Genomic DNA, 16,755 nt, shown 5'->3' on the forward strand with positions numbered 1-16,755 from the left:
AGTTTTGCTGCAGTGCTCTGTTCACCAGCTGGACATGAATCATCCCAACTGGCATTACTGAAAACACTACACCAGCTTCAGCACCAAAGAGCAACTCCTCAAACTCAGAGCTGAGCAACTCTTTTTCGATCTTTCATGAATTTTATTTTTCTCAAAAACTACAAGCACATTACAACTGAAAAGTGAAAGGAGTTTTAGAGCCACATCTATTTCCATCCCAACACTAGAAGTTCTGTAATATATATTAGGTATCTTCTGAGACTTGAAAATAAACATGATTACAAAAAAATCTCTGCTTTTGCCCATAGTTGAGACATTTGCTCTCTGTCTGGTCAAAATTTCACATTTTAGTCTGCAAGCAATGAAGCACAAGATTACACGGATTATTTTGCACTTACTAGAAACTCTGCATTTCTACAAAAAAAAACAGCACCTTTTCTCAAAAGGTACAGTCCCATTAAAAAACTAACTATTAAAAACACTGATGCTGCTTCAGTTTATTCACTAATTCCTGATACAAATTTCAGCGAATTCTGAGAATAAACAAGCAGATTCTTTGTGTAGACCATTTCCTGCCTTACTAAATCACATGAAATTCTGTGAATAAATGACTGCTAAGTTTAATATTGTACCACCCATCCCATGAAAACTGACCACAAATGTGGGGAAGAGTACCAGTAACAGAAAAAAAAGATTTGCAAGGTTCCATTTAATGAATAGTTACTTGAAAATTCAAGGATGAGAGGGTAGAAAGCCCCTCTAACTACCCTGTACCTTTGCTACTTCTTTTCGGAGTTTTCTTCATGATGTTTTCCGAAACCACTGGAATTTCATCAGGATTCCCTCCTTCTTCCTCAATAGCCTAGCATGGGAAAGGATAAAGACAGATATAAAGATAAATGTAAAAGATTTGGTTGTACGTTTTCATTGAGTTCAGGTGCTGGACATCAGAGGCTGGAAAAATTCCAAACCAAGAATCACCAACTTGAATATGCAAACGAAAAATCACCAGATCAGAGCAACAAGGACGCAGAAGGCAGCCAGTTTAAGTTTTATGGAAAGCAATCAGCAAAAAGCGTCAATCCTACAGCATCTGTGACTCTCCACAGACACACAGGTTGTTGTGACAGAGTAGGAATCTTGGCTCTGGGACACAGCAAGCAGCTGGTCAGTGAAGGTATTCTGCACGCTATTAACTCACGAAACGTTGTGATGAGGATATAGCGTTCAGGCTGTAAAGCCAGAAAAACATCAGTACGCAGCAAAAAGACAGCGTACAGAACTGCAAATCCAGGAACTCAGAGGACAGCAGATTGTGGTGCATGAGGCGAGAATTGGGTCGAGTGCCGCGGCTGGACAGGTCTAGGGAACAGGAGGGGCACCCGATGACACCCTGTGACAGCGGCGGTCACAGGGCGACACTGGGACGGCCAAGTGCAGGCTCAGCTTTACCGGGCACCGAATGCTCGCACTGATCGTGGCGGGCTCCGCGGAGCTGCCCCGGCCCGGCGGGCACCCCTCAGGAAAATGGCGCCAAAGAGCGGCCGGGCCGGGGTCATTCCCCCGCCTCCCCTCAGGCAGCCCCGCCGCGCCTGCCCGCTCTCACCTTCCGGAGCCGCTCCATGAGGACGCTCTTGTTGCCGCCGCTGTCCAAGTTGCGGTGCCTGAGCTCGGCCCGCAGGTCTATCACGCGCAGCTCGCTCAGCGGCCGCCGCCGGCTTTCACACTCCGAAGCGGGGACTCCAAGGCCACCCAGGGACGCAGACTCCCCCAGCCCGGCCGCTGAGTGACTCTCCGCCATGGGCCGCGGTTTGGACTCGCGCGGGCGGGGCGAGGCGGGATGAAAACAACGCGGGAGAGCCGCAGCCGCAGCACAAAATGGAGGAAAAAACCGAACCGCAGGGGAGAGCGAGGGGGCGGGAAGGGGAAGGAGCAGCAGCGCGCATGCGCGCCGGGGCGCGGGGAAGGCTGCGCGCGCCGAGCCGCCGCCAACTCCGGAGCGGCGGTGACGTCACGCGGCCGGCCTGACCCGAGCCCCTCGGCGCATGCGCAGCAGCAGGCGAGCCGTCCTTGGACGCGGGCGCCGCCGTTTGCGCATGCGCGGGACGATCCGCCCGCCAGGCCCCGCCCACCGCCTCCCCGCCCGCGCATGCGCACAGCGCGCTTTGTTCCCCCTCCCCTCGGCGTGTCTTGTTCCCCCACCATTTTGTGCCGTGATCGCAAGGTTCGCTGCTGGGTTGTGCCGCGCGCGCGTTCGGGCTCGAGGCGACACAGCGAAGGGGCCTTGATGGCGGAGAGTCAATCAGCGGCCGGACTGGGGGATTTCACATCCCTTGGCGGGGCCGCGGCTTTCGGTTCGGAACCTGAAACCCGGCGGCTGAGCGAGCTGCGAGTCATCGACCTGCGGGCCGAGCTCAAGCGGCGTAACCTGGACAGCGGCGGCAACAAGAGCGTGCTGATGGAGCGGCTGAGGAAGGTGAGGGGAAGCCCGGCGGGGGGAGGATGGGGGGGAGCGGTGTGGGGCCATCCGGGTCCTTTGTCTGTGGCGCTCCCGGCGCATGCGCGCTGAGGGCCGGGCCCGGGGCCTGGAGCAGCCCTGAGGGGAGCGGGGTTCCCGTGCTGCTCCCGGGCAACCGCGGGTGTTGTTAGGCACCGGTTTGTGCTGTTTCCTCGGACCGCTACTGAGCCGTCTCCTCTGCGCTGTTTCTTTACCCCGTTCCGAAGTGTAGGCGCCCGTTCCGCCGTCCTGGCTCCATGGCTGCTCTGGAGCGCGGCTCAGATTGCACTGGATGGAATGTGAGATGGCTCTGGCCTTTCCCTCGTTTCCTGACGCATCCTTCCCCCGTTTACCCTCCCGTTTCCCCGGCATGCACACATGTGCCTCTTTCCCATATCTTTTCTCATGATTCCTCTCTATACCGTTCACGGGATGGGTAAAGTTGGAAGGGATCACAGTGGTTTATCTGCTCCAGCAGGCTTTTGTACTATGGCCCATGGTACAGGATTTCGTCCGGACTGTTCTTGAATAGGTCTTGATTTCAGTGTCCAGTGAGAGACACTCCACACTCTCCTKGGGCAGTCTGTTCCAGTGTGCGATCACTTGCACAGTAAAGAATTCTATCCTCGCATTTAGGTGGAACTTTCTGTGCATCAGGTTCTGTCTTACTGCTTGGCACTACCACACTTCACCCGACTCCACCTCTGACCTCTCTGGAATGTATTCTCACAGACTTCCATGAGGCCAGAACAGCGTGGTTAGTCCTGGCCCTTTATGGGTTCTAACTGTGCATATTGAGAAAAAAACTCATGCACCTGAGTTCCTGTAAGTCTCTCTTAATTTTACACCGTTAAAGTACTTACGGGCAGAGCAGGGAGCTTTGCTCCCCAGTTGTAACTTGATTTGACTATGGGAATGTGTTGCACCTAATTGTTTAGTGTTTCTGACAGGTGATACAGCTGCTTGGTTGTATGATCTGAACTGGGGAGAGACACCAGTATTCCCACCTGAAAAATCCTTAAAAATTGTTAAACCTTAGTAAGTAGCCAAGCACCACATGGCCGCTCACTTAGGATGGGGGCTGGAAATGGAAGGGTAAAAGGAAGAGTAAACTTGTGGGATTATGATAAAGACAGTTCTATAATTTTAAGAAATGTAAGGGTGTGAAAAAAAAACCAACATAGGTGAAGGAAATTAAAAAAAGCACACAAGAAAAACAAGTGACGTGAAAGAAAATAATTCCTTACTGCCAACCAGCTCAACTGATGCTGAGCTAGACCCCAAGTAATGGCAGCCCCACCAGCTTCCACCAGTTTTAGTGCTGATCACAACACTCTATGCTCTGGAATATCCCTTTGGGCAGTTGTCCAGCTGTGTCCCTTCCCAATTCCTTGTGTCCCCCCAGCCTGCTCACTGAGGCTGAGCAGCAGAAAAGCCCTTGACATTGTGTTAGCTCTGCTCAGCAATGCCTAAAACATCTGTGTGTTATCAACACTGTTCTCAGCACAAATTCACAACACAACCCCCTACCAGCTGCTGTGGAGAGAATTAACCATCCCATCCAAACCCAGCACAACAAATAATACAGTGGATGTCATCCTGCTGTCTCCTGTAGGCCATTGAGGAGGAAGGAGGAGATCCTGACGAAATTCCCGTGGCCTCAGAGCTGACCACCAAAAGAATGCCAAAAAGAACTAGTAAAGGTATGGTGTCTGGACACTTTTGCAGTTCCAGTGTTTGCGTGTAGCTAGAACTTGGCATACAAACTTGATGTCTTCTGTTTCATTAATTTAAAAAAAAAAAAAGAAGTACTTTTTGCCTTGCGGGAAGTGGTAAAACTCACCTGTATTAGTGAGTAAAAACAACTTTAAATGATAATATGACTGCTGACTGTATTTTATTAGCAAGTGTAGAAACCTGAAGATGAAAGTTAAAATTGCAGGTGTCTCAGTACTTGTGACCATGAGTAAAATTGCGTCAGATACAGGACAAGTAGTTGCTGAATAAGCTCTTGTGTGAAGTCTTTATGACTGTATTTAACTACATTTTGCTTCAAAATATTGATTATTGTGTATGTTTTGTTATGTGTGGCTTGCTTGAATTGGTTATACCCAGTTCTTAAAAAATAGTCCTTGGAGAGAAACTGATTATTAAGCTGTTTCCTTTAAGATAGAGGGGCTAAAAATAGAAAGAGAGCTGTTGTCTTTGAATAGCAGTAGGAGTTTGGGGGTGGCAGATGTGCCTAAACGTGATCTGTCTGTCCAAGGTCTTGAAAGTGAACACTAATTCTAAACCAGGTTAATTAAGGGAGGTTCTTTTGTAATAATCTTAAGGAGTTAGTTTTAAATGGATTAAGGAGAGAGTGCTGTGTCTTTTTAGGTGTTCAAGTGTTGTGGAATGAGACTGTAGCTCTAGAAAAAATACTGTAGCTTTAGAAAAAATGTGTGCTGCTTTTAGTTCGTGCTCCTGCTGTTTGCTTTTACGGACAGGCAAGGTGACCTCTGCTATATCCATACAGACCCAGACTTGTGAATCAGCCTCTTAATGATTACTTGCTGAAATAAACTCTGTTCAAAGGTTTAAACATGTTACAAAATGTACTGCTGCATCTCACTACAATGATACTGTTTGTAGGAAGAAAACCAGAAGAAGAAGGTGTGGAAGACAATGGTCTAGAAGAAAACTCTAGAGATGGACAGGTAAGTGAAATCAGGATTGCAGTTACTAAGAATCAACATCATATAATCTGCAATAAATACACATCTACCCTTTTTCTCTCTGTAGGAGGATATTGAAGCAAATCTGGATACCTTGCAGGATATCGACATGATGGATATCAGTGTATTAGATGAAGCTGAAATAGATAACAGCAGTGCTGTGGACTGTGGAGAAGATTATAGTTCTGACAATATTCTCGATTCTCTGTCTGATAATAAAGATAATGTTGAAGCAGAAATGAAAGAGCTTCCTGATCAGCTAACAGAAAATGAGGTGAGTGAGTACAGGTCTTGGTTATTTTTCAGACAGTATTTAATAGGTATGTGGGCCCATGAACAAGGTGTTTCAGTCCAGTAAATATAGGACATGAGTGTGATTTAGATTCTGTTTCTCATTCGCAGCTCCCAAGTCCCCCTCTATTAAATAGAAAATATTCTTGAGGCTTGAAATGTTCTCAGTAGACAAGTCACCGTCTTACTTACTTTGCAGTATCATCTTTGCTTGCCATGAAAGGACCCTGGAATTGAAAATACTGTGTTAGTTTCAGAATTCCCACTTCTTGTTTGTGTGTTTGTGTATCAAAGTGTATATATGCATATAGCCAGSCATCCTGGTATTTATATATATACGTATRTGAAGAGAGAGAAAAGTAAATTTTCAGCTCAGGTAATTTGAAATTCTTTCTGCAGAAAGAATGCTTTGGTTTAAGGAAGTTGTATTGTTCTGTTTTCTCATAGAGATTAATAAAAGAAGAACTTCCTATGTTGCCCTGTTCTGACATTGCCAGGCTTTGGCTTGGTTTTGAGAGCTGCTTGCAATGTCATTTGCAGACAGCACAGGGTAAAGCGTATTTCACATTCAGTCCCCAAATATTGTCCTTCTTGAATCCTTGTGGGTTTGGGTTTTTTTTTTTAATTTTAGACTATTCACTCACAAGGCAGAACATTCTCCTTTCTTGCTTCCTGCAGATCTGTCTCAACTTTTTATCATTTATTTTCTGTGCCCTGAAAAGGGGATTTTCTCAAAGCATTTGTGTTTGATTGGTCTGTCAGTGCCACAGCAAGGCTATGATCCTTAGATGATGCCCTGAAAGTGCCAGCATCCTGTTATAGGGACCCTTCACTGAGCAGTCCCTTGGATCAGAGAGTGGTTCCACTGCTTTGGTGAGGGTCACACAATCAGAGCATAAGAGAGACTTCTGTCCCAGTTCTTCTCAGTCGAATGTGTTACTGCAGGCAGCTGCTGGTGCCCTTGAAGGACTCACATTAACAGTTTATGGAATAACATAATTAAAATAATGGAAAATTGTGTTAGCTTGAGGCTCAAGGATTGCTGGTGGTAGCATCTGGCTGCAAAAAAAAATCAAAAACAACCAAACAACATACTGACCATCTTTAATTCCTACCAAAAGCTGGCTGGAGTTTATCATTCATCACTTGGAGTATGATTCTTACCCAACAGACATCAATAAAGGGGAGAAAACAGGTTCAGCCCTGTTGCAGTGGAGCCTTCCCCAACTTCTCCACACTCTTAATTTAATTTCACACTGTTTTCACATTTAGGTGGAGCTTGAGTGACTTCAGTTGTGCATCCTGTTCAGTGGGGGGTGGCCAAACCTTGGAGGTGGGTGAGTGACACCAGTGCCACACCTGAGGTCACGTTTGGGCCACAGCTGTGCATGTTGCTGGTTCCAACAATAAGAAATCTTTATTTTGCTTTGATTGACAGCTGCTCTGTGGCTTGTCAGCTCCAAGGTACCACAAAATTCCCCCTTTTGCAAGGATTTCAGCAGAGCCTGGCTGTGGTGTCTGCATCCCAACAGACCAATCAAACATAGAAGTCTTGGAGAAAATCTCCCCTTTCATGGAACTGAACACAGAGTCATTGCAACAACACTCACTTCACCTGAAAGGCAATTTTGTGGGGATCTACAAATTAACCTTACGTAACCAATGAGTTGTGGTTGCATCTTACTCTTGGCTCTTTAAGGGAGGAAGATTTTTGGGATATGTTTTCCTTTTGGAAAAGTGGAAACCTAAGTCGGCATTTCTAACTTGTTTCTTTCATTTAGAAAGTAAAGTTAAAAAGTAGAAAAATGAAAAAAACATGTTCAGTAACCACAGAAATGTGAAATAAGATTCTTAACTTTGAAGTAGACAATGTCCAAATTAAAATTAAACATAATTGGAGAAACATATTTAATCATCAGGTATGTTTACATGTTGCTCCTCATTTTTGGGTCACAATCTGAAGTAGCAATTGAGATCTGTCAAAAATTTTAAAATATTTCTTGGTAGGAAAAAATAAATGCAGGTGTATTCTCCTTAAGCTACATCTGGTAAGAAGTGCTTTCATTCCTTTCTTACTCTTTTAGGAAGATTATGATGAAATTGAAAACAGTTTAGAAGCCACCTCTTCTGATTTAATTGAAATGAAGGTAAACTGAAAATGTAGCTGTATTTCTGATTGTCATGTTATCAGTGTGTTGCGTTATAATATTTACTCAGTTCTCATGCTACACAAAGAAAACGTGACCACAATACAAAATTGTAACAGAACCCAAGACATTCATGACCTTGCTCAGCACAATCTGTGGAATGAGGATGCCCTGTGGTTTTTTTCCCCACTTTCCAATCAACTCTCAAGATTTCTTTCATTTTCACGACAGATAAAAAGGTTCTTATACTGTTGATTTCTTCTTTCCCTCTGACTGTATAAGGCAGTAGCTGGGTTTGGTTTTTTTATTTCAGTTGTTGGGGTGGTGCACAAAGAGACATTACCAGTCTCTTCAAAATTCAGAATTACAGTTATGGCTGATATTTTGATTTGGCTTTAATGTGACAGAAAATTCACCTATACAAAATACTCAATTGCAAATGAAAAGAAGTTCTGAATGTTGTGGATGAATTTATATAGTTTTTAGGTTTGGGACTGGGCAGGTAGTTGCTATTATTCAGTGTTTAAAACCTACATTTTATAAAATCCTCATTCTGTGGTCTTTTTTTTTTCCAAACAGAAAATGGAGAAGCTACACTTGGAGCCAGGTACTGTTAAAGAAAAACATATTCCTGTCTTTTCAACTAATACTTTTTAAACCATTAACTATTAAAAAAAACAAGCAAACAAACATAATTTACATTATTTTTATAATGGACAATCCAGATCATGCAGGGTCATAGAGATTGGAAACCCAATCATATCCCCAGATCTGTGAAGTGATGCTTGAAATACTTCCAGTGAAATGAAATGGTTTAAAAACCTGTTAAACTACATAAATGGATTTAGAGAAGTWTAATCACAGTTTTAAAAGCTAAATATTCTACTTGTAAACAGATCTTGTGATATTGCACACACCTTAACTCTGTTACTAAGTAGAGAGCAGTGAAAGCAGTAAAAAGATATTGTAGGGTATTAAAATGTAAAGATTAGTTACTGGATACAGAAGAAAGAAGAGAGTTTCTTCATGGAAATTTCATACAGATACTTTTCCCTTTCTGGACTGCAAACACACTCATGCACCATCAGAAGATGCCCAGTTCTCATGTTGGACTGTCTCTGCTAAAAGAATTTCACAGAAATTTAAAAATTGAACTCTCASTRCCTTGATACGTTCAGTTAAGCATCTCGGACTCTGGAAGCTAACTAGAGAAGAAACAGAGCTGAACGATTTGCTGAAGAATATGAAGGCTGAGCCCGAAGTTTTTTGTTAAATCTGTGGGGGCATTTTTCTTCCCTGTTCAGGTGGTAGGGCTGATTTGGCAGTGTGTGAGAGAGCAGTTAGCGTGGTAGCTGTAACACTGTGTACACTAGGGTTTTCCAATCTCTGTGTAGCTTAGCAGTTCTCTTGGTGTTAGTGTGGCAGCCATGCCAGTTCCACATTTGTGATTGCTGTATTTCCCTGGTGATTAAATCTTGTGCCATTCTATTCCTGTTAAATCCGTAGAAAATGAGAAAATACTCGACATTTTGGGGGAAACTTGTAAATCTGAGCTACTTAACGAAGAAGGTGCGGAAGCGGAGCGGCCGCGCGCGCAGGAAGCCAGTAACGCGGGGCCAGGCAAGAGGCTGGCTGAGGAAGAGGACGCTCTTGCTGCGGCTCAGTTGGAGGAAGATGCTTTAGCTTTGGACAGCAAATCGGCCCAAGCTTTGGCAAGGAAGGAAGCAAAGCGTTTAGTGGTAGCAAAAGGGGAGACAAGTGAACAGAGCCCCGAGGAAGAGGCCCCGGACTCTGAAGGTGTAGTGGTAGAGAGCGTAAGCGATCAGAGTAGCAAACGCTGCCAAGGCCTGGAAGCCTCTAGTGGGGAGACAGCGGAGAAAGGCGCAGGTGCCGAAGCCAGAGATAGCAAAGAAGATGGCAAGAGAGCAGAAGACAAAGCTAATTCAGAGGAATCTTCCCCTGCCACTAAAGAGTCCTCAGCCAGTGAGGGCGGTGATCAGAAAAAGAGGTTTGTTTTTTCTCCGTTATAGACCAGATGCTATCTTTTATCATTGGTCCTTAAGTGATGCCAATAAGCTGTTTCCTTCAATTGGCCTCCGAGACTGCTGAAATTGTAGCCTATTCCTAAAGGGTCTCTTTTATTTCTCCATGTGCAGATATTTTTATTTTTTTTAAATGCAGTGGGTTTGATTTCTTTCCTTCATCAACCTTCAAAGGTTGTTTTCCCAAATTACTCTTATTTGTAATCATCTTCTTAATGTAAGTCTGTTTAAGAATCTGACTTCGTTATTTCTTGTCAGATTTCTTAAATCAAGTATACAAAGGTGTGTTTTCATTTGCCACATGTTTTCTGGTAGGTATTTAATTTTAGCTTTTTTTCATAATTTATGTTTTGTCACCTTTCTTTCTGACTTGAATAATGTGGTATTTTGTCTTTAGCCCTGTTGAGGAGGACAGAGATACAAAGATAATCTCAAAAGATGAGAAAGGTATGTTTGTTTTCAGATGTAAAACTTCAATGATTGCTTGGATTGCTGTTTGTTTTGGATGGGGTATATCAGCAGAAATTGATTGCAATCTCTGCAGTTGTTGAACAGCATAAATTCACCTCTTTGTGGCTTTTCTTTGTTCATATAAAAATAAGCATTTASCTTTTATGCATTTTTTTCAGAATATGTGCATTGCACTGTTTTGTTTGTATCTTGGTTTTTAAGGTTGATGTTAATACATGGTAAATGCGCCTTTTATGGCACTGAAGRTGCCCACTAACAGCTGTTACCTTTTGCAGTTGTCCTTGCTTTGCTATGTTCTCCTTCCCATCTTCTGTTTTGCTGAAGTAATTTAGGATCTAGAATTCACATATTTAAATGCCACCAATCTTACAGCTTAACGTTGTTTTTAAATTACATTGATTTTATTAAATCTTTGTCCACACAGATTCTGCTTTTGGTGCCAATATGCATCATAAGCAAGAAGAAAATATTTTGATCAGCAGTAAGWTGCCTGCTCCTCCTTTTCATCCTATTTTTTTCCTTTTAATGCACCAGGCAGCTGAGTGTTTGCAGCTCACCCCACCTCTCTGTTCTCTGCCTGCACAGGGCAGAACATTTGGAACTGACTGTTAACATTCTTCTTACATGCTGCTGGCAGGTGTTTCAGCACTTCTAAATGTGGAAGCACCAGTAATTCCTTCAAAAAGCAAGAAACTCATTATGAGGTCTGTCTGCCAACTGGACAGGAGGAATTTGTTAGGTTTTRATTTGGGTTTATAACAGACTCACCTCCGTGAGCTGCCTGTTCAACATACTGGGTTATACATGTTTGCACAAGCTGCTGGACCTCCCTGTCAGCTTTGTTAGGGTCAATTTGTTTACTGCTTCCAGTCTTTAATCTCACATTCTCTTACTTCAGAATATTTCAGGGCATGCTGAATATGTTCTGTGCATGCTGTCATTTACCTAAGGACTTGAGCATTTTTTTTGGATTGAGAAAACACTTCTAGAGTTTGCAGTCAAAACAGCCTTCAGGAGTTGGCTCTCTGATGACCACCTTGCTCCTGCATCCTTTTTTCCAAAGGATCTGCTGTGTTCCATGACATTTATTGTATTCACTTCCTGGCTTAGTGAACAGGAGTGCTGAGAGGGAGCTGCTTGGCTGTGTAACGTTCTCTGCATGCAGAGCCAGAAAGAAGCTAAAAAAATACATACAAATCATTTCTGACCTGTATGAAAGGATTTTATTTAGGATGAAGGGCTTTCTATGTTCCCTGCATTAATTCTGAGATCAGAATGAGTGCAGAAAAATAAATTTATGAGCTGAGCCTGGTGGATTTGGCAGTTGATGGATGCACATCTGAAAGATGTCTCCAGTGTTGATGGTTAACTCCCAAGACCTACATGGTTCTTGTTTCTAAATTAGAGAATATTTTAAAATCCCAGAATTTCTTTGTCTTAAAAGTGCAGTACCATTGTAGGAGCACTTTTAAAAGTCTCATGGTAGGGCAGAAGCTGGAGATGTTAAGACTGATCAATCCTTAATCGAGAAGGCCATTAAAACATTAAAAGAGTTGAAATAATCTTTAAAAACTCATCAGTAAAATAGCAAAAGGAGAACAATGAGTGCTTTCTTCTTTCTCCAGGATTCTGGTGCCGGTGTAACTGCCGGCAGTAACTTCTAAATTGTAGAAATGTGTGGAGTAAAAGCATCAAAGCCTTTGGCTCAGCTTTCTAAAACACCAAACAATGCATCTCCCATTTATTTGTGTGCATGACAGACCTTTGTCAGTGCWCTTTTGAGATAAATGATGGCAGGTTCATACCTGGTCACSTTWATACAAAAAGTCTCTTTTTGKTTTGGGTGTTTTTTTAAGARATTGATACAAATCACTGCATCCWTCCSTAGAAAACTTRTGTAAATATTAAGAACTGTGTTATCAGTTACTTGGGACAATGACTGAAATTATCAGGAAATAGAAGATGGAAAGGCACCCAAATGAAATAGCATTTTTAAAGGTTCTGAGGAAAACCTCTTTCCTTGATGAAAGAGGTTCTGTTAAATTCCATAGATCACCAGAAAAAAGTATGGAAGGTTGGTGGAGAGAAACCCACTCACTGAAGCCTTTGAACTGCCCAGACTGACAGGACAGTAAAGACATTTCAAAGGAGAGTGGAAACAGTAATCCTTGTGTAAGAGCTTCATGCTGAAATGGAAACACTCAAATTTGGAGTTTGGATCACTTTTTAATCACTTGATGTTGGATTTTCAGACTTTATAATTCATTAGCATTTATTCAGTCATCTTTGTAGCTGGAATGCAGAATTGGAGAGGTGTTCTGTCATTCTTGAATGGCTAAAGCAGGCCAGGACATTCCTAACTCCTGCAAYKGAAGTCAGGCTCCATATCCYWACTGGGGATCTGTGTGGGCAGAAAWAGAGAAATTTTCTGAGTTTCTTGATCGTGAATGGCTTTCCTTGGGAGGAAATTCTGCATCTCACCATCCTTCCMTTGGAGTTGAGATAAGGAGGCAAGACATGAGCATTTATGGGGTGCTCACACGGCTCCTGCAGGGAGCTTCTCTCTTTTTCTGTAAGTCCTGAGTTACTGGGATCTATCTAGGCACGTTTTCAAGAGCCTCAGTTAATTCAGAGGTTCCCTAATCCAGCTGCTTTCTTAAAGAATGTTACAAAATAATAGTGTGTCAAAGCTCATGGTTCCACCCAAATTTWTGGGCTTGTAATGTTCCTTACCTTCAGCAAAGCAAATCATGGGAGGAGAATGTGACATACTGGATTTCGCTTGCTCTGTGATTATAAAAAAATTGAAAATTTGGGATACTGCTCTGTTTTAATTCACATAATGATTCAGATAATTAATTCAAATAATTGGTATTTGGGGTATGTTTTGGTTTTGTCTGTTTGTTTTCCCAACTAGGTCGCAGTGCCAGCGGTTCTGGTAGAAACTTTTGGGTGAGTGGATTGGCTTCCACCACCAGAGCTACAGATCTGAAGAATCTGTTTAGCAAATATGGGAAGGTAAGGGGTTCTTTTTGGTTGCTTCTCTTTGTTTTGGTGTTCGTTTTGTTTGCTTTTTCTGCTTAAAACTGTGGTAATAAGACTCTTTAATCTCTAATCACTCTAATCACTAGAAGTACCAGTGAAAGGAATCCARTTATCATAAATGTCATGGGATATCACATTTAAAATTACCGAAGTACACACAGAATGACTGGGGTTTTTTTATTCTGTTGCTCACTTCCAAGCAAATATAAAATTCCATTTGTGSTCCTCTATTTGAAATACAATTGTTTACACACAATTCTGCCTCCCGTGCTGCATCATGGTATCTTTACCTGCTGAAAATTCGCAGTCAACTATGAATTTAATATTTATTAAAGGCTTTTTAAGGACTTCAAGCTTCAGTTCCCATCAATTGCTTCAGCTTTTGTAGCACTGCATTGGTAACAGAAACATGGTTGGYTCCTTTTATATTTGTTCATTTTTCAAAACCAGAAGTTTCCTGCATGGAAATGGACAGGAATTAAAAAGAGCAGAAATAGAGCTTGTAATTCTTGCGGCTAAACCTGAGGGATTTGGGAACAAGGAGRGTAATTCCTGTTTCTTTTGGGAAGGTGGTGGGTGCCAAGGTGGTCACCAACGCTCGCAGTCCCGGCGCTCGCTGCTACGGCTTCGTTACGATGTCCACAGCTGAGGAGGCCACCAAGTGCATCACTCACCTGCACAAAACAGAGCTGCATGGCAAGATCATTTCAGTGGAAAAAGTGAGTACTGGTCCTCAGAGCTAGCGAGTTCCCACCAGATTGTGCAAATGATCGAGGCCACATTCTCAGCTGATGATGTGCAAAATAAATTTCAGGCCAAAAATGAACCCGCTGGGAAGAAGACAAGTGAAAAAAAAGAGAGTGAAGCAAAGAGAGAAACAGTCAGTGAGAGGTACTGTGTTAAAAATTCTCCTACCAAAGGTGTTTTGCTGTTCTTCAGTCTGTGTTGATATCAGGAAAATTAAAGTTACAGTAGGAGTTTCTGTGGTGAACATTCAAAAAGAGGAGTACGTGGATTTTTTCAGCTTTTACTACAGGATAAACTGTTGATGATCAGTGCCTAGCTTAAAATATTTCCATGCTTTAAAATAATCATTAGAAAGCTGCATTTCCAAGCACACCTTTTAATTTAGTCATATTTGGGTTTTAGTAAAGATTMCAGGTCTTTCATGTCTTAAATCTGTAGGAAAGCCCATTTGAGAATTTTGATCTGTTTGTCATTGTTTYTTCATTACCTTCTGTCTCACTGAAATAGGGTTTCCTCCAGGTCCCAAACAGTTCAAAKATGTCCAAGATGCTGTTCCCAGATCATATTCCTCTGGAGCACTGTGCTCTTCCTCTCTAGCATTTCTGAAAGTCAATGAATGAGGCGCTAAGAGAGTGAATGAAACACTAAGCTCTTTGCCTTAATTATCTTTTTGAGGCATAAYTTCTATTAAATGCTACTGCTGGGAACTTTTTGCTTTTATTTCACCTAGTTGCCTGACAAAAATAGTTCATTGTTTTGTTGTGTAAGAAACTTTGTGAGCATTAAGCACGTGGTGGTGTGACTTWGTCCTTATGCTTCCACTTGAGATACCTGAAACCTGGCCAAGTTTTTGACAACTACACAGGATGGTGTGAATATCTTGTTTAATGGTGCAGGAAGTTGTGGAAGGAAATGTTTGGAAATCTAATTAGATTGTTATCACATCAGAAATTAATTTTGTTGCTGTGTTGCTGGCATTTTCCTTGAATTTTTTCTCAGTGTGTGTTAGTATAATCTGTATCAATATCTATCCACAGACCTGGTGCTAAAAGGGACGAGAAATCTGACCAAAAAGATGATTCTAAAAAGACAGAAGACAAAGATGAAAAGGAGAAAAARGATAAAGATGACCAGAAGTCTGGTTCATCAGATCAACCTAAAACTATTAAATCAGGTAATTTGGCTGTTGTTTTTTTATAGAGTAAAAGATATGTTGATGTAGGAATATTTAATTGTAGGTRGTTCTTTGCAAAGAAATGTTCTGGGATTGTTTCTGATTCTTAGYTGAAAATCCAGAATGAATAAGGGGAAGATGTTTGACATTGTGTCATGCTTAAGAGAAGTACTTGGATTAGGGGTAGTGAAATAACTGGTTTTGAAGAGAGGGTTAAATGCCCATTTTCACATTGTCGAGAACAGAACTTCTGGCATGGCAATGAGTGGTGTAGATCGTGTAATTTGATTATTTTCTTCCACTTCTGATTTATTTAGGAAGTAAAGGAACAGAGAGAACAGTAGTCATGGATAAATCMAAAGGAGAACCTGTTATTAGTGTGAAAACATCCACTACATCAAAAGACAGAGTAAGTGATGTTTCTGCTTGGGAAACCTTTTCYTAAGAAACAAATCCTGAATCCTGACAGGCTATGTGTGACCCCCACTTGTCTTGCCAGTTTGTCTAATTAGAGTTTCTATAATGTGGATTTAGRTCTTAATTAGTAAAATATCTGTCATTTGGCTGATACCATATTCAGCAATCCAATCCTGCCAAACAAGTGGGGGAAGATATTATTGTATTAATATATATCAATAATGTGGTGTATTAATGTAATTAGTAATATGGTATCTGTAATGTTAAAACAGAACAGCTTTTTGGAAAAAAGCAGCTTTGAAATCTGAATTGTATGAATGGAAACAGAACTTCTAGTATTTTTTGTGGTGGTTGTCCTTTAATAAATTAAAATTTCTCTATGAAATACAGAGTGTTAAGAGCCAGGACCGCAAATCAGAGAGCAGAGAGAGACAAGGGATTGTCCCCTTTGACAAAATCAAAGCACAGCGAAAAATGAGGGAGGCAGAGCAGCGCCGGTAAGAGCAGCACTGACATTGTTTGCRAATTGTTTTTCCMTCTAATCTGTATAATTCTCATTTTWATTRAAATTAGACTAAGACAGAAGACTTAAGGGTGTTTTTTCCCACTTGTAACTTGTTATATTTATATGGGTATCTAGTGAACTTAATTTAGGTATTAATTTGTTTTTGTGGGGTGCTTTTTTTGTTTTCATGATGTTGAATRCAGAATAAAGGTGATAATTGCCATCCTTCAGATTCCTTGCTAGAACTGTGACCTCAATTCCATGTTCTCTACATATTACAAAGCTTTTATTTCTCACCTAAAAGTGGTTAGAATAAACAGGAAGAAAGTGCTTTTCTAATTTTTATTGGAGAGGCAAAAATTTCTCTCTCATAGTTAAATTCCTGAGTTTTAATGGAGTCATTATCCACKATACCTTTCTGACTTTCTTCACAAAAATAAAATACCCTTCACAGATACTTTATTTCAGGATAGGAAATGAGCTGTGAGGATTTAGATCTACATTCTTCTGACCATGWAGAAGTATTTGTGAGCCTTTTGAGTCACATTCTCCCGACCATATAAAAGTATTTGCCCTCAGGGATGGGTTTTGTGGGAGCCATGTGATCAGTGTCTAAATATTCATGTGCACGCTGAGTGCCTTCCCTCTACGCCCTTCCCAGGTGTAATTTCAAGGAGATGATGCAAGTTTGCTGCGGGTTTT

The 16,755-nt window shown here is 41.8% G+C and overlaps 2 protein-coding genes across 2 annotated transcripts in view; one reads left to right on the plus strand and one right to left on the minus strand.

Moving 5' to 3' along the window:
* Nucleotides 1-58: 58 nt before the first annotated feature.
* On the minus strand, nucleotides 59-1,955 carry LOC130580219 (scaffold attachment factor B1-like). The gene is made up of 2 exons (XM_057377573.1): nucleotides 1,607-1,955; nucleotides 59-862 (listed from the first exon to the last, which is right to left on the minus strand). Exons 1-2 carry the CDS (start codon nucleotides 1,799-1,801, stop codon nucleotides 764-766), a joined length of 294 nt encoding a protein of 97 aa, XP_057233556.1. The 5' UTR covers nucleotides 1,802-1,955; the 3' UTR covers nucleotides 59-763.
* A 202-nt stretch (nucleotides 1,956-2,157) lies between these two features.
* The window catches only part of LOC130580178 (scaffold attachment factor B1-like), an 18,231-nt gene continuing 3,633 nt past the window's right edge, over nucleotides 2,158-16,755 (plus strand). The window contains exons 1-14 of the mRNA XM_057377514.1: nucleotides 2,158-2,476; nucleotides 4,113-4,200; nucleotides 5,132-5,196; nucleotides 5,282-5,488; nucleotides 7,590-7,652; nucleotides 8,232-8,259; nucleotides 9,159-9,660; nucleotides 10,092-10,141; nucleotides 13,083-13,183; nucleotides 13,780-13,929; nucleotides 14,025-14,101; nucleotides 14,995-15,131; nucleotides 15,449-15,540; nucleotides 15,939-16,046. Of these exons, the coding sequence (XP_057233497.1) occupies nucleotides 2,288-2,476; nucleotides 4,113-4,200; nucleotides 5,132-5,196; nucleotides 5,282-5,488; nucleotides 7,590-7,652; nucleotides 8,232-8,259; nucleotides 9,159-9,660; nucleotides 10,092-10,141; nucleotides 13,083-13,183; nucleotides 13,780-13,929; nucleotides 14,025-14,101; nucleotides 14,995-15,131; nucleotides 15,449-15,540; nucleotides 15,939-16,046 (1,857 nt within the window). The 5' untranslated portion in view covers nucleotides 2,158-2,287. The remainder of the gene's footprint in view (nucleotides 2,477-4,112; nucleotides 4,201-5,131; nucleotides 5,197-5,281; nucleotides 5,489-7,589; nucleotides 7,653-8,231; nucleotides 8,260-9,158; nucleotides 9,661-10,091; nucleotides 10,142-13,082; nucleotides 13,184-13,779; nucleotides 13,930-14,024; nucleotides 14,102-14,994; nucleotides 15,132-15,448; nucleotides 15,541-15,938; nucleotides 16,047-16,755) is intronic.

Source organism: Malurus melanocephalus, unplaced genomic scaffold, assembly GCF_030028575.1.
Source record: "Malurus melanocephalus ecotype Western Australia unplaced genomic scaffold, MMel_1.1 scaffold_318, whole genome shotgun sequence".
NCBI lineage: Eukaryota > Metazoa > Chordata > Aves > Passeriformes > Maluridae > Malurus > Malurus melanocephalus.

Bases quoted from the DNA above. Each gene is read 5' to 3' on its own strand.
- LOC130580219 (XM_057377573.1), bottom strand. From the start codon at position 1,801: ATGGCGGAGAGTCACTCAGCGGCCGGGCTGGGGGAGTCTGCGTCCCTG. The intron at 863-1,606 runs GTGAGAGCGGGC...TTCCCATGCTAG, and splicing joins TCATGGAGCGGCTCCGGAAG to GCTATTGAGGAAGAAGGAGG.